The sequence below is a fragment of the Apteryx mantelli genome, chromosome 23 (assembly GCF_036417845.1).
Source record: "Apteryx mantelli isolate bAptMan1 chromosome 23, bAptMan1.hap1, whole genome shotgun sequence".
NCBI lineage: Eukaryota > Metazoa > Chordata > Aves > Apterygiformes > Apterygidae > Apteryx > Apteryx mantelli.
The window spans coordinates 8531381-8556796 of NC_090000.1; the positions used below are offsets into that span (position 1 = coordinate 8531381).

The window sequence follows — 25416 nt, forward strand, 5'->3', positions numbered from 1 at the left end:
AAACCTTTTTTCTTAAAAAAAATCTGTATTTATTAAAATAAGGAGGTACAAAGGCGAGGGCGCGCCGAGCTCAGAGCCTCCCCGCCTCCCGGAATTTGGCGAGGAGCGGCTCATCCGCCCGCAGGGCGCAGGTCAGGGCCCGCCGCTGGTAGTAGCGGGAGTCGAGCGCCAGGTTGTCGAGCACGTCGGCGAGCAGGTGGGCCCTCTCCGCCGCGCTGCCCGCCGCCTCGTAGCCCAGCGCCGTGAAGTGCACGTGCAGGTGGTAGTAGGAGGGCTGGTAGTGCAGGTAGACGCGCAGCCGGGAGCCGGGCACGCCGAAGCGCTCCGCTACGGCCTCCTGGGGAGAGAGACGGGTGAGGAGCGGCGGCGGCACCGCGCGGGAGACGCCCGAGGGATTAGGGAGGACACGGGGGGTCAAGAGCTTCCGCTGAACTCGGGATCTCCTTCTCCAGCACCGACGCGTTCCTTCCCGGATTCCCAAAGGAGGCCGATGCCGCAGCTGACAAGCCACCGGCCGTGTCCAAGTTACGCGAGCCGGAGGCGACCCGTGGGCGGAGGAGGACCGTAGGCTCGGACGGGGCGAACGTCAAGGGAAGCGGCTCGACGAAACCCCGCAGGCGGAGAGGGAGGAGAACCGCCATTTCTGCTTCCTCCCCGGCACAGTGGGAGAAAGGGAATTGGGACAGGCAGAGCTCTTGGGCGCCGACCCCCCTCCTCCCCGAGGATCCCTGCCTGTCGGTCCCTCGGGAGGCAGCCGGACAGGGATTTCCGCCACCCGCTCACTCGCGCTGTTTCCATTCCACCCTTATCTCCCCGGCTCACTCGGCCTGTTCCAGGATCCCGTTACCAGCCGGCATAATTAAAGCTATAAACGGCAACAGCGAACGCCGGCACGCCGCCTTGCTCCGCCGCTCAGCACGCCGCGATCCCCCGACTAATCTCTTAATTAATCTCCGCTTTCCCCACTGCAATTACTTTCCAAATTTCCAACGCAACCAAGGGAAGGAGAAACTCCGTCGCGCTTTGAGCTACACTCCCCGCTGCCGAGCACAGGGGGCTGGATTTAACCCATGAGAGCTTTAGGGCAGCCAGAGGCGCTCGGAGGGCCTGGGAGCGCTGCTGCTCCGTGCGGGAAGGGGCGAGGAGCTCGCTGGCCGCAGTGGGAAGTGCCGGTGCCAAGGCGGCCAGCGCTGCCGCCGCTCCCAGCCCAGCTGCCAGGAGAAAGAGGGCGTTTTCTTCTTAAAGCCGTGCAAGATCCTTCTCCGAAGGGATGGATCATCTCAGCCGCATCCAGCACCTCTCCCAGCCCCTTCCAGGAAGACGCTCCCTTCTCCCGGAATGAGCTGCAGCGACGCACAAGCCACCCCGCTGTGCCAACCCCATTAGCGGCCGTGCCGTTAGCACTCGGCACTGGGAACAGAGAAGCCACCGGGGTCTCCGGGAAGGGAGGTGGCAGCGCAGCCAGGCCACGGGGACGCCGCTGGGAGGGGGCACCGCCGAGACAGACCCTAACGCAGGGCGCACGGCTCGCCGGGCAGCTCCGCTCCGGCCTCGGCGAGGGAGGCATCCACCCCCCCCTCCTCCACGTCCCAGGAGAAGGGATAAATCAAGGAGGAAAGGAAACCAGGAAACACTTCCCATGGCCCCGCAGAGCCTTGCTGCTTTCCTAGGCCCCGAGCCCTGCCTGGCGCCTGGAGCGGTTCGGGACACTGTCGTAACGCACGCGGCCTCACGGGCGGAGAGGCCGGAGCACCGGGCAGGATTCAAAGCGCCCCCCTTTTCACCACGGCGCTCCGCTCCCCGAAGCGGCGCATCGGCCGGGCACCGCAGCGCGACGCAGCCCAGCGGCGGCAGCCGGCACGGGAGCCGCCCCGGCCCCGCGCTCACCTGCCCTTCCCGCAGGATGTTCCTCAGCAGGGGCAGGTGCTCGCCGGTGAGGTCCCGAAGCGACTTCACATCCCGGCGGTGAACGAGGGCGATCAGATAGAGGTCGTCCAGCTGCAGAGAGACAGAGCACACGGACGGAGCCGGTGAGGAGGCGCCGGCGGAGGCACCAGACCACCAGCAAACAGGAGACAACTTCACCCCCAGGCAGGAAACGACGCGACCGCAAACGCGCTCTCAGCTCGTAGGCGGAGCGGTCAGCGCCTTGACGCTGCACGCGGCCTCCATCATCACCCCATCTCGTTTCAGCGCTCCCAAACGAGCACGATCCTAGGGAGTTTCCTCCGTCCTCTCTCTCCAGCGTATTTCGGGCTCCAAAGCTAACGCACCTTTCACAGGAATACGCTGCCCGTCCGTAATATCCCCCCGCGCTGGCGCTCAGACGGGGATTTACAACGCGCTCCAGAGGCCAGAGCCATAGCTACAGGGCTTCCAAATGAAAAGGCTCCCACGGTCCCGCTCCGGCGCCGCTTCCCAGCCGCTCCGGTTCTACAAACAGCTGCCGAAGACCTCGTCCATCGGCCGACACCACCAACGCGGCGAGATGCAGCCGTTCGGCGGCTCTTCAGCCGGACCTCCGCCACCCCCAGCGGCACCTTCCCAGCTAACCGTCCGATGACACACACGGGTACGGATCATTACACGTTTAAAAAACGAGCGCTAAATCAAGTCATTCTGCAGCACGACTATGCCGAAGGTAAAACCCCAGGGATGAAGTCGCTCTTGTAGGGAACTCAGTGCTCCGAGGGCCGCGAGCAGCCCTGGAGGCACGATACAGGCGCACGGACAGGTGCACTGCTACAAATGAAGGTGTTGTGCAGCGGCGGCTGCCGTCACCACCTCTTTCTGCTCTGCAGTTACGCCGTATCCCAGCAAGCAACTGCTTAGGGCTCGCTCTTCAACCGCCTACGTTTCCGGAACACCCCGGCGCGCAATCCCGGGGCGTTTGAATCCCTGTCCGCGCCCGTTCACTCGCCGTAAAACGAAGCACTCGCACACCCAAGGCCCAGCTCTACGAAACCCATCTGGCAAGTCCGAAGCAGACGTTTGTTGCCAGAGCCGCTCTCCAGACCCCGCTCGGGGACTCTCCGAGCGCCAGGCTTTCATCTCCGTCCAGCGAGCAGAGCTATTCTCGCAGCCCATTCGCTGCTTCCCGGAGCGGCCCACATGCAGCTCCGGAAAAAGATGGCGCGTTACAGCGTCCCACTCAGATTGGAGCTGGCACGCAAGAGGAAAGCGAGCGGCGCTTCTTAGAACAACAGCTGGATGCTGCTGTTTGAAGTAAATAAGGCTGTTGCTCAAAAGGCCCTCGGTGACGTAATGCCGGCAACGCCCCGGCGGCTCCCGCGGCCTTGGAAGAGAAAAGCGAGAGGCAGCCGGATCGGCCCTGCAGGCACGGCTTTGCCGAGAGCCGTGCTCCTCCGCGCAGCCCGAGCTGTCAAACCGCCACCGTAGGCTTTTTTTTAAGGCATCAACTCACTACCGTTAAGCATAGCCCGCTGCTCCCGGCCGGCCTCCCGCTAGCCCGGAGCTCAGCGGCAAGGCAAGGCAAGCAGGGGCGCTCGAGACACCGCCCGCGGAGCGCACCGGTCGGATGAACCGGAGCATCCGAGCGCTTTGAAGAGCGGCCGCTGCGACGACGAGATCTGTTCCGACAGCTCCCGAGTGCATCTAATGCATCAGGACCGGAGACACATCGCACTCAAACGCGTTGCGGCTTCCGGGATATCGTTTATTTACGCCGACATCTAACCTGAAAGACGTTCCCTCTTTCCCGAGCATGCGTCTCTCCTGCCTTGCGGGAAGTCGGACAATTCCAGCCTTTCCCGGGACAGTCTCACCGAACAGGAGCTGCGCGTACCTGCTCGACACGGAGACCAGACCGCGCACAGAAGCCTGTAACGAGAGCTCGGGTAACGCTTCCCACTCCGCCGCTTCCCTTCCTAAGGGACTCGCCTCCTCCAGCAGCGTTTTCCCAAATTAAGGTCGTTCGCTCGCTGCCAGCAGCGAGCTCAGCAGCCCACCGAGCCTTTCACGTTTCCCAGCAGCCTTCAAACGTGGGATTTCGAGCCAGCCTGCGACCATTAGGAACATCAAGGCCTGTTTACGCGGCGGCTGCAAGATGGAAGGGAGCGGTGCTCACCGGAGCGCCGAGGCCTCCGGGTTCGGCCCTCGCTCGGAGCCGAGGAGAGATTCCCCCAAGACAAATGCCGCCATCTACGCGCTCCCCAACCGCGCCAGCGCCGAGACAGGGATACAGCAAGTCCCAAAAAAAAACCCGAAGCAGTTTCCAGCCCATCTGTCTCCGAACGGAGACGGGAGCCGCAGTGTTCAGTCGCGGGGACTCTGCGCACAGCGAGGGAGCGGGAGGCCAGGCGCGGGGAACGCGCGGCATCCGCTCGGAGCGCTGGCTGTCGCTACTGCCACGCAGGCAGGAGGCAGGCCGAGGCCGCGAGGTTAAAGGCACCGAGCAAGGCAGAACCGTAAGCGCGAGCGCAGGTTTACAGCGGCTTTGCGAAACCCCCCCTGCGCTCGAGGTCTCACCTTCCGGCGAAGCAGCAGCAGCGCAAGGGAGTTTTCTCCACGTACTTTAGGGGGTTTTTGGAGAAGCCGCGGGGGGAATTCAGCGCATCTAGATGCCCCTCTGCAGACGCTCGCTCGCGCGTCCTCAGCCAGCCTTTCGCCCGAGGCTGCGCCGCGAACAACTCGGCGCCAGGCAAGAAATAGGTTCCTCCGACTCCCGAGCCGCCTCTGGCCCACACTCGGCAAGAGAAACGGCTCACAAGCGCGGCTTATTTTTGGCTCCCGTTCGCAAGTTTTCATCAAACAGCAGCTTTGCCTCGCCGCCACCCACAGCGGCTTTCGGAGGAGAAACACGCAGGGGACGTTTTTGGCTCCGCCGACGGCTTCGGGCGTTTCATCCCCACGAGCAGCCGGCAGGCGTTGACGTCTTCAGTGAACCCGAGCCGGAGGCGAAGGAAACAATGGGCCGCTCCGTTCGAGATTACAGCCCGGCCTAAAACCTCTGGGTTTCAACAAGCGGCCGCTCCTACGCTAAGAGCCGCCTGTTTAATACCGCGCAGGGGAGAGTTAAGCGGAGCAACCGCAGGACAGCACATCTGCCTGATTAACGCCTGAAGTTGGGGGCTTACAAAGCCCAGAACAAATCCGTCAAGAATAAATACGCAGCTGGATTTGGGTTCAAAGCAGGAAAGAAAGCGAAGCTAAAGCCACCGAGCAGCAGCGAGATGAGTGTTTTGCAGGGTCCGTAATTTGCACGCGATAAAAACACCTGAATCATTAGCAAATCATTACCTAACGACGCCGCGAGCAGGAAGGAGACGTTCCCCTACTAAAATCCGCATCCGTGCGCTATTAATAGGCGAGCGGACGTTTCTTCCGCGTCACCTTTGAACGAGCGGTGTCCCTTCAGAGACGGGAAGAGCAGCAAACAAACCTGGCTTTGATTCCACTTGAAGTCCGGGACTAGAACAAAGCCATCGCAGGGATCCGGGTTTTCATGGATTATTCGATCAGCCTCAGCTTTCTTCTCCAGGATGTTATAGACCCACTGAAAGAGAAAGGGGATTTATAAGCCAGCAGAGAAACAGGATCAGGCACGTTTAGCCCAAGAGCGTGGATTTATGCCTATTCACAAGTAAAATATTAAAAAAACAACTCTATTTTGAAAAGGCCAAATAATTTCATGGCCAATAACGGGTAGTTAATTAAACGTGATGCCCTCACACGTACACCGGGTATCGTGAGCACCTTAGGTAAAAGATCCCCTGCGGACCCCCCCGCACGGCGCTGCGGCACCGGCTTGCCGAGTTAGGCAGGGAGTCGGGTTTTCCTCTCGAGCGTTAAGGATCGGCCGCAGCTGGAGACGAGGTATTGAACGAACATGGTTCAGTCCGCTGTAGAAGCTGTTATATTTGCATTGAAGCGGATTTGGAAGTAATTCTCCCCGACAGGGTCTAGCTGCGCTCCAAACGGATCCGGCTGCTTTAGAAGCCGATATTGAGGCTGCTTAAGGTACTAAACCAGGTTTTTAAGCGCACACCACCGCGTCTCTGCTCCCCCTCGCCACCCTACAAATTCTTATCAAACAAACCCCCCCACGCACAACTTTGCGCGTAGCATTTGGACGGCTCAGTTTCTCGTGCGAGCCAAAAAGACTTTAACGGGTTTTAGGCAAGCCTGACTCCAGCTACGCAGGCCAGCTCCCGCGGCTGGGGGGGCTTGCGGGGCTGAAAACCCTCCGAGGGCCAAGAGCTCCGGTCAACGCGCCGCGTTGCAGCCTTCCCGTTAACACGATGGCCTGCAGTGTCGCCCCTGCGAGTTCCTCCCACGGGCTTTGCCAAATCGCCCTCCCACGGCCTTGCTCGTCGTTAAGGCTTTCGATTAATTCGTTACGTGTAATGAAAGCAACGCTCCGAAAAGCGAGCCAGGTCTGCTGCTCGCCGCAGCGTCAGGCGAGCTCAGGCACCGAGAGTTTTCCCCAGGAAGCGGTGATGAGCGCAGCGGGAACTCCCCGCTGCCTTGAGGCCCCGGCGCGCGGCCGCAGCGCGACTCCGGATCCGCAAGGCAGGAGTTCAAGCCCTGCCGATTTAACGGCCGCACGGCAAGAGCGGGGCACAGGCCCCGGGGACGCTCGGAGCAAGCCAGGCGCTTCAGGCCCGGCAAGACAGGCCACGCTCACGGGCAGCTGGTTAGAACAGCTCGCCCTCGTTCCTCCGCGGTTAAAGCTTCGAAACGCGGACTGCCTTGCCAAACGCAGGGGTCCTGCCGCACCGGAATAGCTGCGGCCTGTTCCTCAACCGCAAGCACTCCCGGCGCCTTAGGCAAGGCTTTAACACCACCTCGGGCCTTACCGACGGCTGCCAACATCAGCCAGCTCCGGAGAGACAAGACGAGGTGGAGGAACCGGATGGGGTCGGACGCTTACCTAACTCGTTTCGAAACGTCAGCCTTCCGCCCAGCTAATCCCCGAGAAAATAAAGCCGTAACTGAGACGTTAGCTCGCAGGCAAACCGCTCTTGTCTTAAGGACGCGGACAAGCGTCTAAGCCAAACCTAATACTAATCACGGTCACACTTATCTTGCGGCCGAGCTTAGCTCCGAGACCCCTCGGTTACTCCGAGCAGGTGCAGAAGAACCGAACCACCACCGGCGGCGCAGGCACCGAGCGAACCGGGTCAGCGGATGGTGCGCGCACAGCCAAGGTGAAAGAAAATCCTGTGGGGGAACTGCCAGGAGCTCAGTTAATCCCATCAAAACTTAATATCATTGTGAAGTGACCTGGAGATATCCTTGGGGACAAACAAACCTCTCCTCCCTTGATCCTGTTTTTTTTTCCGCCCTTATGTTTCTTTTCTACCTAGCAACAACATCGTACAGAAGATTAGATTCTCGGAGAGATTTCGGAAGGCCTGGCACGAGATTGCTGTGCTGTGACCCCAGAAGGGGGCAGGGCAGGAAATCAAAGTTTGCCTTTCGCTTCCCTCTGCCTGCTCTCTCCGGCAGCGCCAAGCCCTCGGCAGGCCCCGAGCGCATGAGCTAAGTCTGAAGCTGGTGCTGCCTCATATGATCAGCGGGTGACGGGCCGGGAGCTCCGGCCGATGCCGGTACCGGCCTGGGGAGGACAACAGGCGTCCAGAGCCCGGCTCCACAATGCGACCACTGTGCTGAAAACATCCAGGCCTCGGACACAGGCCTCCTCCCGGCGGGGAACAGAGCCTCCTCTGTAACCCCCCGGCTTCTGTCGCCCTCCGCGTTCCTCCTTCCTCCGCTCGGGGAAGCCGGTCGGACAAAGACGAGAAGCTCCGTTATCGAGTCACAGAGCTCAGGGACCCGTCGCCAGACTGTGCAGGCCAAGATGTCACAGCTCAGCCGAGACGGACCGTCCCGACGGCCAGCGGGAAGGCGCTTCCGCATATCGGCACGGCGCAGGAGTCGCCCGCAAGCTGTCAGCGCGACGGCCGCGGAGGCCTTGCTCCAGCAACTTCCGAAGGCAGCTGTCAGGAGGTTATTTTTCCCCTACGGCCTCAGGAGACCCTCACCAGCGAGCTGCAGAGGCAGCATCCCGGAGGGGAGCGTGCCGAAGGCGCGGACTAGCTTCAGGAGCCGTTGGGGCCATGCTGGTTCCCAGCTCACAGCACGGCCGCACGCGTTAGAGACACAAGCAAATCCGTCGCTTTTAACGCACTGGAAAAGCGAAACCCGATTTCTCAGGAAGCCGGGCCCTGCCGGGATTCGTTTTACTCCCCCTTCTGCGCAAGCTGGCACAAATTGGTCCCTACAGACTAGGGACGCGCGTTCCTTCTCTCCCTAAAGGAGAGGGATGAGGTAGGGACGGAGCCAGGAAAAATGGAAGCACATCTCTACGGCAGACATCACTTCTCCATAAAAAGGCACAAGCGCCACCTGCCACAGGGAGGACAAAAGGACGGCGACAGCGCGGGATTTTAAGGGAAAACGCCCCGTTTTAGCATTGCCGGCCTCACCCCAAAGCTCAGACCTCCTCAGGAAAGCGCAACACTTAAGCGGATGTTCCCGAGGGAACAGGCAGCAAGCGCAAGGCATCGCAGCTCAATCACCCTGCACAGTCCGCAGCCGATCCTGTTCGGGAACAGGCTGCCCAGAGGGAAGAGAGGGTCTCCGGGCTCCCGGCTCCCGGCGGCACCCACCTGGAGGCTGAAGCTCTGGGACTGGATGAAGGGCAGCGTTATGTTCTTGTAATCCTCCCAGGTTTCTCGGACGAGGTGCACTTCTTGACGGAGATACTTCCGCAGGTGCTTCTCCGTGGCAGGATACACCACCGTGGTTTTTATCTCTACAAATGAAGATGGTTATCGAGTTATAACGGAGACGAAACCTCCTTCCGCCCCCGCTAACTCTGTTTTCCCTTCTAATAAAGGTCACGCTAACGTTTCAAACGAGATATCGCTAAAATAGCGGCGGGGGGGGGAACCGACCTAAGAAGCAAACAAATAGGTTAAATTCCAGGGCTCCTGCCACTCTTTAGCAGGAAACATTCCTACAGCTGCGGACCGGGAAAGCGATAAGCCGGCACCCGGGTCGGAGCCTGTATTTCCAGTCTGGGCGGATTGGCATACCGCACATAGCGTGCGGCAGGACTTTCCCACCCTGGTCAGCCCTGACAGCAGCGGCGGGGCAGAGCCGGGCCTTCCGAGGAAGAGCTTGTGCGGTCAGGGCAGGAGCGGAGCACAGCACCGCCCTGCGCGGAAGCCTTTTTTCCTCGTTCCGAAGCAGGAGGTTAATCAGGAGCTAACGAGCAAGCATTTAGCTGCTTTCTGCTGTCACTGAACCGGCTGGGCCGGGAGCCGCTCACTTCCGTGCCAGGGCCAGGCCGGGCCTGAGGAGCCGCCGGGCTCGGAGCACCACGGCACCTGCCTGCTCCGGGGCCGGCCGGCAAGGATGGGGAGAGCCACTGCTGCTGGAAGGTGGGGTCCAGGCCACCCCGCAGAGCTCCGGGCTCATTGCCCGGCCAGGGAAGTCGGCTTTCGCTCCCTCCTAACCAGGAATTGGCGGTTAAATGGGGGGAGGGAACTGGATGCCGCCGGAAAGGTTTGAGGAGATCCAGGCTGCCATCTGCAGCACGGCTGGCACGCGGGGTGCTTCCTGGAGAAAGCCAGCAGGGACACCCCGAAATCCTCGGCAAGCTAAGCTGCAGCAACGGGAACATCCGAAGGAAAGCAGAGACGCTCACGAGCCTCCTCTGCTTGCACATCCAGGGACCGTTCGGCAGCGCTGATACATTAGGAAGCACCAACTCGGAGCAAGACTCAGGGACACGGCGGCACAGCCACACTCGGACTGGAGATAGCTCATCTCCCAAGGGATTAGAGCGCTGCTCCTCAGGGAGAGCCGGAAGCCATCCCATCGCCCTATCCCCACCCCTCCGGGGACCCTCCCTAGCCAGCGTGGCAGGCGAGCGCGACGCTAAGGCGGAAGCGACCGCACGCTACAGCCCCGGCGCAGGACGGGCTCGTGCAGCTTCGCTCAAGCCGCCCCGATTCCCACCAAGGAAGGCGGCCGGCAAAGCCGCTTCCCGATTGCGGACAGCCACTGAGCGGGGACGGCTCGGCGCCCCTCGCGAGCGGCCACGCGACGTTGCAGCCGTCCCGCGATCCAGACGCTCATAGCGAGCTCCGGCTCCCCGCTGGCACCAAGGCTTCGCCGCTGTCGTGACGGGCGCCGGCTACGCACCACCGGCCAAGTCACCGCGTACAGAACAGTTACACTTCACGCTCGGCGTATTATGTTCCCCAAACAGCGAATTTAAACATCTATTTGTTCTTAAAGCCAGGACTTGGGGGAAAAAAAAGGTTTTTTCCTCTTCTCTTTTTCCTTTCCAGGCAGCACTGCACAAGCCGGCAGACTCTGCCTTCTCATTCCCTGCCAAGCGCGGCTTAACGAGATCCACAGGAAAATGCTGGTAACGCGAAAAACGAAAACGCAAACCACAAGGGCAGCCTGGTCCCGTTCCCGCCGCACACATGCTCAAACGGGGCGGTTTTCCAGCACTCGATTAGCACTTCCAGCCGCATGACGCAATAGCGAGGGACCAGGCCGCAGCTCCTCCACTCCTCGCTTAAAAAGACAAACGCACAAAGCACTGGGGGGAAAAAAACACCCAAGAGAAGAAAATACCAGGTTCAGCCTTAGGCTGAAGCTTCCACACATTAATTCCACGCTGCAGGACCTCCGGTGAAGCCCCTCACGCCCCGGGGACGGTTGCGACACGGGCACCTGTACTTATTTTTTTTGCACTTCTGCAGAGCGCTTCCCTGCAGCCGCAGAGCATCCCGAGTATCCCAACCTCGCCGGGTTCGGCTCCGCGAGGCGCCGCCGGGAAAGGGGCACCGCCACCTCCGCGGCTCGGGGCGGCCGCTCTTGGCACGGCCAGCCGCTTGAAGCGCTTCAAAGCGTAACGCGAGATCAGAGAAACCTGTAGCGCGCGGCTGCGGCCGAGCAGCAGATGTTTGGGAAAGAAGAGGGGGAAGGAACCGCGTTTCCCTCCCGAAAGTCTCGGCAACCCCCAAACGCCCCAACGCAGCTAACGAACAGCAACGACAGAGCAGAGGAGCCGCCTGAAAAACGTTCACGGAAAACATCCGTGGTCTCGCTGTTAAGTCTTTCCATTTGCTGGCGACCAACCGCATCCGCACTTAACTTTAAGAGCCGCCCTGTTCCCAAAAGGCTCCACAAGCATTAAAGCATCGCGCACGGCGCAGCGTGGCCGAAACCCGTGCGGGTGCGGGCACAGAGGGGGACGGAATCGCTTGGCACGCGGCGGGGGGGGGGGTTTCTTCCTTGGTTTTAAGCTCTTTGAAGGGCCGCAGAGCGTCTCCGCTCGCGCTCACGGCGCGTTAGCTAGCGCGTTTCCACACGCCAGCCCGGGGACTCCGCGAAGCGCCGGCGGTTGGCTCAGGAAGTCAGAAGCGACCATCAATCAACCGGAGGTAAAAAAAGTCTCGTCGAGAGAACTTGGGCAAATAGAGGCCAGAGGCGCTTTGATGGTACAAAACCACCATTCGGGCAGCTCATCCCAGAAAGGGAGCGGCTGGATTTTTGAGGGAATAGTCCACACTTTGGTTCGCTGCCCAGAAGGAAAAAAACAAAGCTCAAAGCTGACTAGGAACAAACGACTTTGCTCCTCTCCTGCTAAGAGGGAGAATTAAAGAAACCAAGACGAAACAAGGCTTCAGGCCACAGAGGTTCCCCAGCTCAATCTGAGGAATTCAGGGGGAGTAAAGGGCTGCGTCAAGCTGCTCCCGGAAGCCGAGGACAAAACGCATCAGCCCGGGTTCCCTGCGCCCCCAAAACAGTCCGACCAGACCGACAGCACGGCCCGAGCCGCCCTCAGCACCCCGCTGGCGTTTGAGACGGTTTTATCTTAGCCCACGTTTTACCGTCAGCTTGCACTGCGTTTTTTATTGAATTAACAGGAGGGCCTAATCCTGGAGCCAATTCCCCAATTCCGGTTTTCAAAGGAACAACGTATCCCGGCAGAGGGAAAAGCAAAGCAGCCATCCTATTTCAGGTGCTGGAGGCATCCAGGCTCTCTACCAGCGCCTCCTCCTGCCTCAGGCGCCTCGTGCTCCCTTTTCATCCTGCTCAAAAAAATCCCCGTTTTCGTCTTTTTGTTTGTTTTAAATAAATGAAAACGCGCTGAGGAGTTGGGAGAAGCCTGTGGGGCAGGAACAACCCGACTCTGCTTTCGGGCAGAGCTGCATTTTCCTCCCTTTGCTAACAGGGAACTGAGACGGCGCTTTGGCTTATAATAAATCCAGTCAAGCCAGGAGAGTGTCAAGCACGGGAACCAGGAAAAAAAAACCCACAGTTGCGTTGCCTCCCTGCAGGTTGCTCCTTACGACATCTGTTCCGTAACGTGCGGCTCCTTTCCGCGCTGCCTTTCCGCCTTTAGGCCCTCCTTTAAGGCAGCCCTCACGACTAACCTCCCCCCAGCCCTGCTGGACTAATAGCATTTATAACAGATGCGCAGCAGTGCCAGGGCAACACCTGGATCTAGCCTATCTCCGCCCACTCGCTTAAGCGTTAATCCAGAGCGCTTTGCAGGGATCCGCAGGCGGGCTGAGTGCCGAAAGGAGGCTCTGGAAGTGCCGCAGGCTCCGGGAGAGACTGTCACAGCGCGGCTCCGGCGAGTTTGGCTCCTGCTGCCTGAAACCAGACACGTTCTGGGCTCAGCAATGTAGGAATATGTATCACTTCCTGCATGACCCAATAGTTTCCCTGCTGGCTTCCCCCCGCTCTTCCCTTCCTCCCACAGTTTCTCCACGCTGAGCTGGAGCGTCTCCCGACGCACTCGTTTTTAGACCAGACCTAATAAGCTTCAGCCTGCAGCACAAAGACAGGCCACACTTGTAAGAAGGAGGAGTGACAGGTAGCCCCAGCCGCGGCCACGCAGAGCCGCGCCAGGGAATCGAGACCCCGTCTGCCAAACACGGGGGCGAGCAGCAGCGCCGGCGGGATTCGGGGGCTCTCGGGTGCCACGGGATACGACATCCTTCAGCAGCCGGGCAAGGGGAGGCCACATTTCCCTGGAAACCGCAAACGCTCTTTGCTAAAGAGACACGGGTTGAACAAACGCATCACCAGGAGCTGGATGTCATTAAGGAACATGTTGCTTAAGCGATCTGGCTTTTACGGTTGATCCTTCGGCACCCAGGAAGGTTTTTCCTTGCTAGAAGAGTGATCCTTGCTCCCCTTCCCTCCGCAGGCTAGTCCCGGAGCCATGGCTTCCCCTGCCAGCGTCTCGCACCTTTAAACACAAGCTGCCTCTTAAATCGAGGCAGGAGGAGGGGGAAAGGCGCTGGATTGACAATTATGCAAGGCAACAAAAGCTCGGTTAAACGAGGACTACATTCCTCCCTCGCGTTCCCTATCAGTTAATGCCGCCTTGTTTTCCAAACAGGGGGAAGCGGTTAGTTTGGTTACGCCGACCCACGCACAGCGATCCCAACAACTGCCCTCCGAATCCAGCGGCCGCCTTACAACAAAGCTGGAAGTGTTCTCCTTCCCAGGGAGCAGACCGGGGGGACAGAGGACACGTCCTCCGATGGTAAATCCCACCACCCCTCCGGCCAATCGGCCCAACAAACTTTCTCCTCCGCAATCAGAGGGGGGTTGGGGCTGCCCTGCAGATGAACTCCGACCATTTTGAAACCGGCTCCCAAATGCATTTCCCAAACGCGCTTCCCATTTTACCCGCGACACGTCTCTCCCCCGGTGGCCAGCGAGTCCGAGCAGAGGAAGCCAGGGACGAGGTCCCGTTTCCAGCAAGCACGTAAACGAGCTTCGAGCCGTCCAGCCAGGACGCGCCTCTCGCGCGCGCTCTCAGCCCTCAAAAGCTTGTCCTTGAGCCGAGCCGAAGCGGAGCGAAGCCGCTATTCCCAGGGCGGAGCAGAGGGAGGAAGGAAGGCATTTGCTCAAGGTAACCTGTGTCCTTCGGCCTCCCTTTTGGTGGCCGTAAACACGGCGCTCGCCCAGCCTCCGGGCTGCTTTCCCCCCCAGGATAAAAGGAAGCTTTCAGCGGATAACGGCTGCGCTCGCTTACTCCAGGGACGGAACAGCATCCGATTCACTTAAGGAGGCGGCAGGCAAAGGGAAGGGTAAAGAGAACATCAGCTTCCCACTGAAACTCAGAGCCCGCCGGAGTGCTCGGAGCACAAAGGCGACACGGAGCAAAGCGCGGGCACGCCAGCTTTTCGGCCCCTCCAGCCGAGGGCGGCGGATCGAGAGCAGCACGCAGCTCCTCCCGCACGGCATTTCGCACCCAAAACGCGCCCGCTTCCCACAGCTGCCTCCGAGGCTTGCGGGTCACGGTGCCTTCCGCAGGCCGGACCGCTCGCAGCGGTGTTCTTACTTTATCTTTAGAAAGCCGCGAGTCGAGTTGGGGGATGCGGCTGTAAAACCCCTGGGGCACGTCTCTCCTCCGCGTGACAAGGGACCCAGGACTTCTCAGGGGAACTGCTCAACGCCAACGTTTGACCTTTTCCTGCAAAACCCCCTTCCCGGATGCCACGAGTCAGGCCACGGATGGGTGGAAACCCGTGAGTGCCAGAAGATAAATCCCCGCGCGCCTCCGACCCCCCAGCCCAGTCGGGCCGCTTGCTAAGTCTCCGCGCGATCGCTTGGCATCGAGGGGTTTCCTGCACGCCCTGATGCCGGAGCAGCACTGCAGGAAACCTCTCGTCTTCCTGCTCGAGGCTTATTGGCTTCCAGCGCCGACGTCAAGCGCCTCCTCGGGCCCTGACTCGGCTCAAAGCAATTTCCTGCTCCTCCCAGCGCACAGAGCTTCTCCTTCCTGCTAAGTGGAAGCTTACGGAGAAGAGAGTCACGGTGCGGCATTAAACAGGAACGACGCAGCGAGGCTTTAGTTTAAAGAAAGCCCGGAAACGGGACTACCCAAGGGCTCATTTTTTGGCAGAACGGATGCTGGAGGTGCTGGATGGCTCCCAGAGCCGTCGCCAGCCAAAACTCCCCGGGATGGCGGCAACCCCGGCTGGAGCCTGACCTCAGCACCGCTCTGCCTTCGCGGCCTTTCATTTTAAGTAGGCTGCCGTCGAGACGGAGCACGAGTTTTATGAACACGGCTGAAGATTAACTCTCCCAGCAGGGAAGTTATTAAGCGCTGAAGCACAAGGCTCCCAGCCTGACATAAATCAGGAACGTTCCCGCTATCGGAGTAACGATCGAGTCACGCGGCGCTGTAACAAAGCGGTAAAAGAAAGTCAGACGGCAGCACCCAGCGCCTCTCGCTGCCGGCGAGCCGGAAAGCGGCCGCGGGACGTCAGCGCTACAATGCCACCTCGTGGGAATCCCGGCGAGGCGCCGCCACCTCCGAGGGGCAGCCAGCCACAAAGCCGGAGTCCTTCGGCTCGCTGGACGGTAACTGGAACCGTCTCCCCGCGCGGGGCATCAGGAAGAACCCCTGGAGCAGGGAACGCTCCCGCCCTTCACACGGGGCCTAAGGCTGAAACTTCGGATTTAAAGCCGCCTGCAGAACAGCAGCAGTTTTGCACGGAGGTTTCCAAAGCTTCCTTCCCACGCAACGGAAAGTGGGGGCAGCAGCGCTAGAACAGCGGCATTTTTGGGAAGCCCCAGAGGAGGGGAAGAGGGAGCCCTCTGGACAAGGGTCCTTACCGCAGCAGCGAGGATTCAGCTGGGGTTCCCACCGCCATCCGAGCGGAAGCCACCGCGTTTGGGTGGGCGAATAATGCGTACGCACAACCCGAGGCTCGATTTCCTGCTTGAAAGCTGCACGCTACGGGCAGCGCAGCTCCAAGACGGACACGGACTAGATCAGTCCCTTCCGCACCGGGCCACCATTAATTCCTCCACCGCTCCCTTATCGCTGAACCGCTCTGCCACGCTCAGGTGCACGAGGGACTGCCAAAAAATGGCAAATTCACACACCGCCCCTGACCGTAGCTGCTTGGGAAACAGTTTCCAGACCACAGGCTCAAAAAAGCCTTTAAAAAATAATAATAAAAAATAATCACACACACAGGAGTTTTGGAAGCTTCCCGTTAAGATGGTTTGAAAACTTAATCCAGAACTACAACAACTTTTTACTTAAGACTATCCGTTTCACTCATTTTGACTACATTAAACTCGGTTCCTCCGGGCGGGAGCGGGAACTTACCGCTGAGCTCCGGCGGCGGGTAGAGGTGGTAAGTGCTGTAGATGTCGTTGCGCATCTGCAGCTCCAGGCGCGCGTGCTTTCGCAGCAGCTCGGGGATTTTCTCCTCCTGGAACGGCGTCTTCTCCAAGATCACCACAGCATCCGTGCTTTCTCCAGAGGGACCGGTCACCTAAAGCAAGGAGGGGAAAAGCGCTCAGCAAACCCCGCTCCGACGCTGGCTGCGGAGTTTGATGCCCGGATGCGAACGGCAGCTGCCTCGGCCTGCCGGCAGCCCCCATGGATGGCTCCCTGCTGCCCCACGGCACCGATTCCATCGCAGGTCAGAGCAGGGGCGGGAAGAGGGCAGAGGTTGGCGTTACACCGCCGGAGGTGAGCAAGCAAACCCAGGCTGCCTTGCTCGGAGGAACCGCAGCATCCGCACACCTTCCTCAGCCCACTGCCACCACCGATCCGAGCGAGCCACAAGCCGGACCAGATCCGGCCTCGCCCTAGTGGAGCCGCTCAGTTTTGTGGTGCGGGGTTCAGAGCACGCTCCGAATCGCTCCCGTTCACACGGGACCTGGGTGCAGGCCTCGCTCCTACACCCAGGACTCACCCAGGGCGCCCAATTCAGAGGCGGTCACGCTCCGCACCCAGTTCAGACCAGTATAAACCCCCACCTGCCGCTGCCGGGGCAGTCCCATCTCCGCCCTGCGCAGCTCCAGGACCAGCAGACGACCACCTACGGTCACACCGGCACACAGCCAAACCGCGGGCTGCACAGCCAGCACCAGGCCCCGCTTAAGTCAAGTCAGGAGCGGAACCATAACCTAATTCACACCCCGGTTAATAAAGTTTGCGTAATTACACGCCGAGCAACGCTGCTGCAAGCCCCGAGGAGCACGGGGAGGCTCGCACCACACCGCAGCCGGGCGCTCCCCCAACACCGTCCTGGCCACAAGGCCGAGATTAAGAGTACTTACAAATTCCCCCTCCACGGTGCCTCACTGACAAGTCCATCTTATTTACAAGCCTTGAGCGACCTGCTCATTCGCAGTTTAATTTCATTTTAAACGCTAAGCACGAAAAACTCATCTCCAGGCCCAAAACAATAGATATGCTAATACGAAAAAATAATCTCCACCTCGAAACGGGTTTCCGGCGCTTTGTTACTGAGACCAGTCACCACCTTCCCCTTTTCAACGCAGTGCTGCGAAGCAAGGAATTAAACGGGATTTGGACAGCACCCGAGTTGGGAATGGAAGTGTGGGGCCACTCGAACACGCTTCAAAGTGATCTTTATTGATACAAAAAGGCCGTGTCAGTGGGAAGAAGTTAAAAACAGCAGCGTTAAATGGGCTCTGTTACAAAGAGCATGCTCGTTTCTGTCCCGTCCGCGTGGGGCGGCTTCGCGCTGGTGGATGTTCTGCGTCGGCAAAGCCTCCCGCCTTCGCCCCCTCGATCCGAGCCCCTGCGACACGCGGGCCCGGGGCGAACGGCCGACACCGGGGCCGGGGGGGGGAGGGGGGGACGCCATGAGCCCGCCGCGGCTCCGGGCAGCCCCGACCGCCGCCTCCTCCTCACACGCGGCGGCCCCGCCCCCCCCAACGGTCGCCCCCTCACGCGCGCGCCCTTCCCTCTCCCCAACGGTCGCCCCCTCACGCGCGCGCCCTTCCCTCTCCCCAACGGTCGCCCCCTCACGCGCGCGCCCTTCCCTCTCCCCAACGGTCGCCCCCTCACGCGCGGCGGCCCCGCCCCGCCCCCCCCAACGGTCGCCCCCTCACGCGCGGCGGCCCCGCCCCGCCCCCCCCAACGGTCGCCCCCTCACGCGCGGCGGCCCCGCCCCGCCCCCCCCAACGGTCGCCCCCTCACGCGCGGCGGCCCCGCCCCGCCCCCCCCAACGGTCGCCCCCTCACGCGCCGCGCTGCCTCCAGCCGCCCCCCCCTCAGGCTCGTCGCTCCCCCTCCGCCCCCCATTCCGCCCCCGGGCTCGTCACCCCCCCCCATTCCGCCCCCCCCCTCAGGCTCGTCGCCCCCCCCCCCATTCCGCCCCCCCCTCAGGCTCGTCGCCCCCCTCCGGCGCGGCGCCCCGCAGTACCTGCCCGTGCAGAAAGATCGCCTTGTCCCGCGCCGACTCCCGCAGCACGCGGCGCACGCTCAGCTCGGCCAAGGGGAAAGCGGCGGCGGCAGGAGCAGCAGAGGCGACGCCATCGCGGGGCTCGGCGGCGTCCGCCTCGTCCTCCTCGCGCTTCCTCTTTGTGCGCGGGCACTCCGCCATGGCGGCCGCCGCTGCGCTTGCGCCGCCACTGCGCATGCGCCCAGAGCGGCGGCAGCCACCGAGAGCGGCGCCCAGAGCGGCGCGGCGGCGCAGCGCTCCCCCTGCCGGCGCGGCGGCGCCGCCACGTGACCCCCGGCCCTATAGCCCCTATAGACCGGGCCCTATAGCCGAGGCCCTATAGCCCCGTGGCTACGAGAAAAGGCCACCCGCAGCGGGAGGAGAGCGGGCTTAAAAACCGCACTTCCCACCTGCCTGCGCAGCCACCCGTGTCGCTTCTCCTTGGGGCAGCCCCCGCGCTCAGCGCCGCGGCCGGGCCCTCCGCTCCTCCGGGGCGCCGCTATCCCGGCTCGCTCCCGCTCCGGCACAGCTCCCGGAGGTCTGCGGAGACACGGCACATCCCCATCATCCAGAGCCACCGCCGCAGAGCTGGGGGGCCGCCCCGGCGCCTACTCACAGCGCAGCAGGGTGTCGCGGATCTGCCGGAAGCTGCTCTCCTTGAGGGCGGCGCGGATGTAGTAGAGGCTGCGCAGCTCGCGCGGGTACTCGTCGCGCCCCACGTCCTTGAGCACGGGGATGGCGCGCCCGCCGCCCGCCGGCGCCTCCGCCAGCGCCTGCAGCATCTGGTAGCGGCACCAGGGATCGCGCAGGAAGCCCGGGGTGATGAGCAGCACCCAGCAGTGGCTGCCGCGCACGGCGTCGCACAGCTCTGTCACCACGGGCCGGCCCGGCGCCGCGTCGCGCGGCGGCAGGAAGCAGCGCAGCCCCTCGGGCTGGCTCTCCAGGTAGGCCACCAGCTCCTCCACGAACTCCACGTCCGCCTCGCTGTGGCAGATGCAGGCGTCGTAGCTCTTGGCCCAGCGGGCGCTGCCTGCCCCGCTGATGTCCGGGCCGCAGGACCCGGCCGGCAGCTCCACGGCTGACAACAAGGACGAGGAGGAGGAGGAGGAGAAGGAGGAGGAGGAGGAGGAGGACATCGTGCTGCTGAGGCTGCTCTCTGCCGAGCCTGAGCTTTTCCTGGGCTGCCGCAGCAGCCGCCGAAACCAGCCTGCAGAGCCGGGCAGCACCGTGAGGCTCCTACCCACCTCCCTCCCCCCGAAATCCGGGTGCTTCCCGCTGTGGGTAGCTCCGGCAAACTGGGGGTTGGGGGTTTTTTCCCCCCCCCGTTGCGGCCGGAGCACCGCACCGCACACTCACCCGCCATGGTGCTCCGCTGCCTGTCACCTGCCGGAAAGCCGTCCTGGGAGCAGCGTCAGGGGGAAGCAGAGCGGTCAGCACAACTGGGAATACCCACCTGGGAGGCGGGAGCCAGGCACCGGAGCAGGGGAGGGGGGCACGCATCAGCCCCGAGGCAGCACCGGCATTAGGCGAGGAGGAGAAGGCAGCTCCCCCCGGCGTCACCTGGAGCAGAAAGGAGAGGAAGGACGTGGTGCATTCACTCTGGAGCCTAACGGGATCGCCAGGCAATGGTGAGGCTGAGCAACGCTCAGCAGATCCCAGCACCATGTGGCACCTTCCTCCTTCTCCCCCCAGCACTTCCTCCTCCACAAAAAGGGCAAAGCGGTTCCCTGCTCGGCCCCATCTCTTCCCACCCCCAGGGTGGAGATGGGCCCCCCCCCACCCCACCATGCACCGGCCTCCCCAGGGCGACCGCCAGGGACGGAGCCTGGCAGGGGCCCAGCAGCCCCCCCAGCTCCTGCTCCGCAGCCGGGGCCCCACGGCAGCTCCGGCACCGGCTCAGGGCACCGCTAGCCCGGCGCCAGCCCCGCCTCGGCATGCGGAAGCGGGGGAAGGCGGTGGCAGCCCTGGGGCCTTCCTCCGCCACCGCCACCCTCCCACATCCGCCCGCAGGGCCTGCGGTGGCAGGGAGCGGCCAGCGCCAAGCCCCGGCGGAGCATCTCCGCCCAGCCGCTCGAGGCCGCGGCTCCTCGTCTTCAGCGTGCCGGGAGGAAGGGTGGCAGGCGAGGCCAGCCTCCGTGGCAGAGCCTGAGCCGGCCGCACCCGAGGCCACCGGAAGGGAATCGGGGCGCTCGGATGTCACCCACTCCCTCGACACCGGCTGAACACGATGAATGTTGAAGGAAAAGCATAAAACCGGCCGTAACCTGCTCGCAATCGCCCCGTTACGCGTGGAGGCCTCGAAAAGCAAGGGGCCCCTCGACGAACGCGAGGCCCAGCAGCTCCGGCCCGGAGAAGCAGCCAGGTTCGGGACTTCCGCAGGCAGCCCGTGGCAAAGCCTCTCCCGGGAGGGAGGCGAGGAGAAGCCGCTGGAGAGGGCAGGGAGAGGGAGGCCGGACTGCTCCCGAAACACGTCCGCCGCTGACACGGCGCGTCCTGCCGGCGGGGCGGGCGGCGCTAACCCCCCACCCCCGCCCCCTCCGCCCGCCACTAAGGGGCGGGCCGGCCCCCGCCATCTTTATAGGGCCTCGAGACATCGCGAGAACATGTTAGGGGCGGAATTCTCGCGCAAGCGCCTCTTCTCCCTTTCCCCCGCGCGCCACGCCCCCTCCGCCGCGAGCCAATGGGAGGGCGGCGGGGCGGGGAAGGGGGGGCGGCGGCAGCGCGCCTGCGCGGGCCGGCGGGGCGTCTCCGCATGGGGCCAGGTGCGTGCGCGCGGCGGGGGGGGGGGAAGAGCGGAGGGCGCGGCGTTGCCGTGGCGACGGCGGTTCCGTTGCCGTGGCGACGGCGGGGCCGGGGGGCGCGCGCGGCGCGGCCGCCGTGAGGAGAGCGAGGCGCCATGACAGCGACGGCGGCGGCGGCGGCGGCGGCGGGGGGGGGGGGGGGGCGAGAAGGGGCTGAGCCTCGTGCGAAAAAATGAATAAAAATCCCCTTTTTTTCGCCGATTTGGCGGCCCAAAAAAGGGCCTTTTCGAAGGGGCTGAATTCCAGGTAACACCTGCCCTGGCCCGGCGCCTTAAAGCGACGCGTTTGAGAAGGCAGAGCGGCGAGCGAGGCGATGACCTTACCCAGGCTCCGCTTGCGGCTAAACCTCTTCCGCAGAAGAAAGTTTGCTCAGTGCCGGCGGGACGGCGGTTCCTTGCCGCAATCTGTTGCGGACGTTGTTAACGCCCCAAACTAAGAGCAGCCTTTGGTAGAAGCCAGGCGGAGGCAAGATGCCGTTTCTGGCCTTTTTTGGGGTCCTTTTTAGCGATCTGCGGCAAATAGAAAGGAAGTTTTGAGGTCATGACATTAGAAAACTATTCCTTGATCACTGTGATTACAAAGGACAGCGATTTCCAGGTTCAGGTGACTTTTACAATGCCCTGAATGCTTTAAAATCACTTAGAAATTAAGCTGGCTTCTCCATTCACGCTGTTTGAAACACAATTTATGTGTAAGACGAGCGAGGTGCAGGCGATAATCGGGTGTTTGGCCGGGTTTTGAACAAGCAAAACGCAGGATGCCCGAGCGTCGATCGAGCAACGGGCTTGTTACTTGCGAATTGCGCTCACAGCGTAAAAACTATTGCGAATTTAAATTAAATCCCTCCGCTAAGCGGGTGTTTTGGGGAGCGTTTCGCGTTCGGCCGTCGCGTGCGCCCGCCTCACCTCTCCGAGCGTTTCCTTAACGCCGTAAGTTTTCCTGCGTCGCCCCTGTTTTCTTACCCGCTGTTAAAAGATGACGATAATTCCTTAAATCGTGCCTGCTAGCAGCGCACAGCTGCAGTTTCCGCCTCCAGAGGATTTGCGTGTGTGTGTTGAGCTCTCCCCGGGGCAGAGTTCGAGAGCGAAACGCCGCAATCCTCGGCCGAGAGGCGATGTCACGCAGATAGCAAAACCGAGCGGCTTTTCTTTTTTTTTTCCTTCCGCGCCCGCCGCGAAAAAACCCGCCGTTGGCTCCGCGTCGCCTCGTGACCTCGCTCCCGGCGACTTCGTCCGCTGCAGACACCGGATGGCTTCCGCCGTGCGCCTGGGCACGGAGTCGCTGCTGGAAGATGGGACGCCACCTACGAAAAAGCCCAGGTAAATTTAATGCTACCCCAGCGCATTAAGATAAGAGGTTTGGGGGTTTTTTTCCCCTCGAAGAGAAGGACGCTCGGCACAAAATCACGGCGATCGTCCCGCTCGCCGGTGCGAGAAGCGCCTGCTCTCCCAGAGCCGGGGAGTCTCTCCCGCTTCGCTCTGCGTGTGATGGCAGAAGCAAACGTATTTTATCAGTGCGGGAAAGGAATGTTTCCCACAGAGTCATTGCACAAAACGCTAGTTAGACTTAGGTAGTTTTTATTCTTGGATGTTGGATTTCAGTCCGTAAGGTTCCGGCTGTGATTTTATACTAGCGCTTTAACCTGAATATTAGTTTTGTTCTTCGCAGGTGAGATTTTCAGTCCCCCCCCAAAAAAACCATTAAATCTAGACTTGATTTGCAGCAAGCAACAGTGAAACCTTCCTAAACCAAAGGGGTTAACGGGGCTGTTTCCCCAGGCGGTGGTGGAGGGCAGGCAAAGCTCCGTCCGCGTGGCCCCGTTTCCTTTTCCATTCCGGCTAAACACCAGGCGTTTGCAGATGAAAAGCGTTGCTCCAGTCCGGGGCCGCTCCGGCAGAGGCTCCTCCGGCTTTGCGGAAGCGCCTCGCCGCTGTAATGTGATTTTATTACGTTACATACATTTTATTTTTGTTATCCTGTTACCCTGCTGCTGCCAGCGGTGCTGCTTTCTCCCGTCGCAGGAAGCTGTTGCCGAGCCTGAAAAGCAAGAAGCCTCGGGAGCTCGTCTTGGTGATCGGGACGGGAATTAGCGCCGCGGTCGCTCCCCAAGTCCCGGCGCTGAAGTCCTGGAAAGGGTTAATCCAGGCCCTGCTGGATGCCGCGATCGACTTCGATCTCCTGGAAGACGAAGAGAGCAGACGGTTCCAGAAGTGCCTCCACGAGGACAAGAACCTGGTCCACGTGGCCCACGACCTTATCCAGAAGCTCTCTCCGGTGAGCGCGCTCGCAGCACCCAACGGGAACAGCCCGGGATCCCACCCGGAGCCTGGCGTTTGCCTTTGGGAAAGGGGCCGGTTCTCCCACGCCGCCCCGGCAGTGCCTGCGCTCGCGGGGAGCCGAGCGAGCGCGGCCGCTGCGCCGTGTTCCCGAGCGGCCGTCGGGGGCCGCTCGCTCCGACCGCCCCGGGTGGCCCGAGCGGCTCCGACCTTCTTCTCCCTCCCCTCCGCAGCGCACGAGCAACGTCCGCTCGACGTTCTTCAAGGACTGTTTGTACGAGGTGTTCGACGACCTGGAATCGAAAATGGAAGATGCCGGGAAGCAGCTGCTCCGCTCCGTGCTGCACCTGATGGAAAACGGGGCGCTGGTGCTGACCACCAACTTCGACAACCTGCTGGAGCTGTACGCGGCGCACCAGGGCAAGCACCTCGAGTCCCTCGACCTCACGGACGAGAAAAAGGTAAATAAAACCACGACGGTTTATCGTCAGGGCCGAGCCGGAGCAACGGCAGGGCGCCGGCGGCCGCGGGATGCGCCCGCGCAAGGAGACGGTGCCGTCAACAGCAATTTAGCTATTAAAAATAAGCGGCAACGCCAGATTTCTGACAGGTTTCTGCTTGTTATTTCGATTCCTCTCGCATTTCGGTCGCTAGACGCCCACCGCCGCGTAGGCGCCGCGAAGCGCTTTGCCTCTTTGCGAGCCGACTCGCTCCCGTACCGGCCGCAGGTACTTAACAGCGGCGCAAATAAGCCCGCTAATTATCGCCAGCTCAAACGACCTCAGATCCGTAGGAGCAAAGCGAGAGCCGTAAGCGGTGGCTTCTTGAAACGAAGACCAGCCGTTGAGCTTTCCCGGGTCTCCTCCGCCTCTCCTTCCGCCAGCCGCGCCGTACAGGCGCGTCGGCTCTTGGGCAGGTACAGCGGAGCGTGAAGAAGCTCCAAGCTTCTCCAAAAATGTGTTTTTAACCATTTATTTGGAAACGTGAAGCGGTAGGAAGCAGGTCGTGGAGGAGGAGAGGCGGGAGACCTCGGCGAGCGGCTCCCCCGCGGCCCCGCTGACGTTGGCGGCGCGCTTCGCTCCGCGCAGGTGCTGCAGTGGGCGCAGGAGAAGAGGAAGCTCAGCGTGCTGCACATCCACGGCGTCTACACCAACCCCGGCGGCATCGTGCTGCACCCGGCCGGCTACCAGAACGTGCTGCGCAACACCGAGGTCATGGTGAGGCCACTCGCGGGCCCGGCGGCGCTCCCGGAGCTTCGGCCGGCCCCGGCGGAGCCGCGGGGAAAACTCGCCTCTTCCTTTTGGCAGCGGGCGATTCAGAAGCTGTACGAGAACAAGTCGTTCCTCTTCCTGGGCTGCGGCTGGACCGTGGACGACACCACGTTCCAGGCGCTGTTTCTGGAAGCCGTGAAGCACAAGTCGGACCTGGAGCACTTCATGCTCGTGCGGCGCGGCGACGTGGACGAGTTCAAGAAGCTGCGGGAGAACATGCTGGACAAGGGCATTAAAGTGATCTCCTACGGGGACGAGCACGCCGACTTGCCCGAGTACTTCGAGCGGCTGGCGAGCGAGATCTGCGCGCGGGGCCGCACAGGTACGGGGGGCACCGGGCCGGGTGAAACGCTGTGACGCCTGATAAATCCTAAAAAAAACCCGCCGATAAATCCTAAAAAAAAACGTGCCGCCCCAGCACCTTTCCCCAGAGCCTTTAATCCCCCGCAGGCTGCAGCGCCTGAGCCGCGGGATCTGCGCCGCACGCCGCTCCCGAGGATGGGAGGCGAAGGCCCGGCTCCGCAGCGTAGTTGTCTCTTCTTTTAAACCCTGGCTGCACCATGCGCCGTTGTCGCCTCACCCTTAGCGCTTTTATATTCTCCTTCCAACTAAAAAAACGTGACTTGAGCAGTTTGGTTTTGACTTGAAGCTCCACTTTTCTAATCCTCCCTTTACACCGTACAATATTTTATACGTCGAAGCTTGTATTAAAGGCCCCTTTGATCACCCTCTTGTGCTGGCGTTTGCTTTAAACCCTACTCAAACGTTTCCTACGGACACCCCAGGACTTAGACGAGGATACGGGCGGAATTCCCAGAGGGGGGAATATCCCGCCT

The 25416-nt window shown here is 61.7% G+C and overlaps 3 protein-coding genes across 7 annotated transcripts; 1 reads left to right on the forward strand and 2 right to left on the reverse strand.

The window, feature by feature from the left end:
- Nucleotides 1-11: 11 nt before the first annotated feature.
- DCPS (decapping enzyme, scavenger) lies at nt 12-18435 on the reverse strand. The gene is made up of 6 exons (XM_067310317.1): nt 18215-18435; nt 16139-16307; nt 8634-8779; nt 5402-5515; nt 1888-1998; nt 12-337 (listed from the first exon to the last, which is right to left on the reverse strand). The coding sequence occupies exons 1-6, from the start codon at nt 18428-18430 to the stop codon at nt 71-73; spliced, it is 1023 nt and encodes a 340-aa protein (XP_067166418.1). The 5' UTR covers nt 18431-18435; the 3' UTR covers nt 12-70.
- Nucleotides 18436-18510: 75 nt separating this feature from the next.
- On the reverse strand, nt 18511-21937 carry TIRAP (TIR domain containing adaptor protein). 2 transcript variants are annotated; one of them, XM_067310316.1, is made up of 4 exons: nt 21357-21937; nt 19589-19792; nt 18849-19439; nt 18511-18772 (listed from the first exon to the last, which is right to left on the reverse strand). In XM_067310316.1, exons 2-4 carry the CDS (start codon nt 19593-19595, stop codon nt 18732-18734), a joined length of 639 nt encoding a protein of 212 aa, XP_067166417.1. In that variant the 5' UTR covers nt 19596-19792; nt 21357-21937; the 3' UTR covers nt 18511-18731. The 2 variants fall into 2 exon arrangements, with proteins under 2 accessions (XP_067166417.1, XP_067166415.1); XM_067310314.1 differs by lacking the exon at nt 21357-21937 and adding an exon at nt 20497-20733.
- On the forward strand, nt 20946-25306 carry FAM118B (family with sequence similarity 118 member B). 4 transcript variants are annotated; one of them, XM_067310312.1, is made up of 7 exons: nt 20946-20994; nt 22275-22352; nt 23031-23307; nt 23543-23770; nt 24398-24526; nt 24617-24902; nt 25031-25306. In XM_067310312.1, exons 2-7 carry the CDS (start codon nt 22282-22284, stop codon nt 25042-25044), a joined length of 1005 nt encoding a protein of 334 aa, XP_067166413.1. In that variant the 5' UTR covers nt 20946-20994; nt 22275-22281; the 3' UTR covers nt 25045-25306. The 4 variants fall into 4 exon arrangements, with proteins under 4 accessions (XP_067166413.1, XP_067166411.1, XP_067166414.1 ...); XM_067310310.1 differs by having other exon boundaries at nt 24617-25306; XM_067310313.1 differs by having other exon boundaries at nt 23055-23307; nt 24617-25306.
- The last annotated feature ends 110 nt before the right edge of the window (nt 25307-25416 follow it).

Coding starts and splice junctions, on each gene's coding strand:
- FAM118B (XM_067310310.1), top strand. CDS start 22,282: ATGGCTTCCGCCGTGCGCCTGGGCACGGAGTCGCTGCTGGAAGATGGG. Junction 22,353..23,030: donor CCACCTACGAAAAAGCCCAG/GTAAATTTAATG, acceptor TGCTGCTGCCAG/CGGTGCTGCTTTCTCCCGTC. Junction 23,308..23,542: donor TTATCCAGAAGCTCTCTCCG/GTGAGCGCGCTC, acceptor TCCCCTCCGCAG/CGCACGAGCAACGTCCGCTC.
- TIRAP (XM_067310316.1), bottom strand. Junction 18,773..18,848: donor CCGCGACACCCTGCTGCGCT/GTGAGTAGGCGC, acceptor GTGTCTCCGCAG/ACCTCCGGGAGCTGTGCCGG.
- DCPS (XM_067310317.1), bottom strand. CDS start 18,430: ATGCGCAGTGGCGGCGCAAGCGCAGCGGCGGCCGCCATGGCGGAGTGC. Junction 1,999..5,401: donor TCAAGTGGAATCAAAGCCAG/GTTTGTTTGCTG, acceptor GTCTCTCTGCAG/CTGGACGACCTCTATCTGAT. Junction 338..1,887: donor ACATCCTGCGGGAAGGGCAG/GTGAGCGCGGGG, acceptor CTCTCTCCCCAG/GAGGCCGTAGCGGAGCGCTT.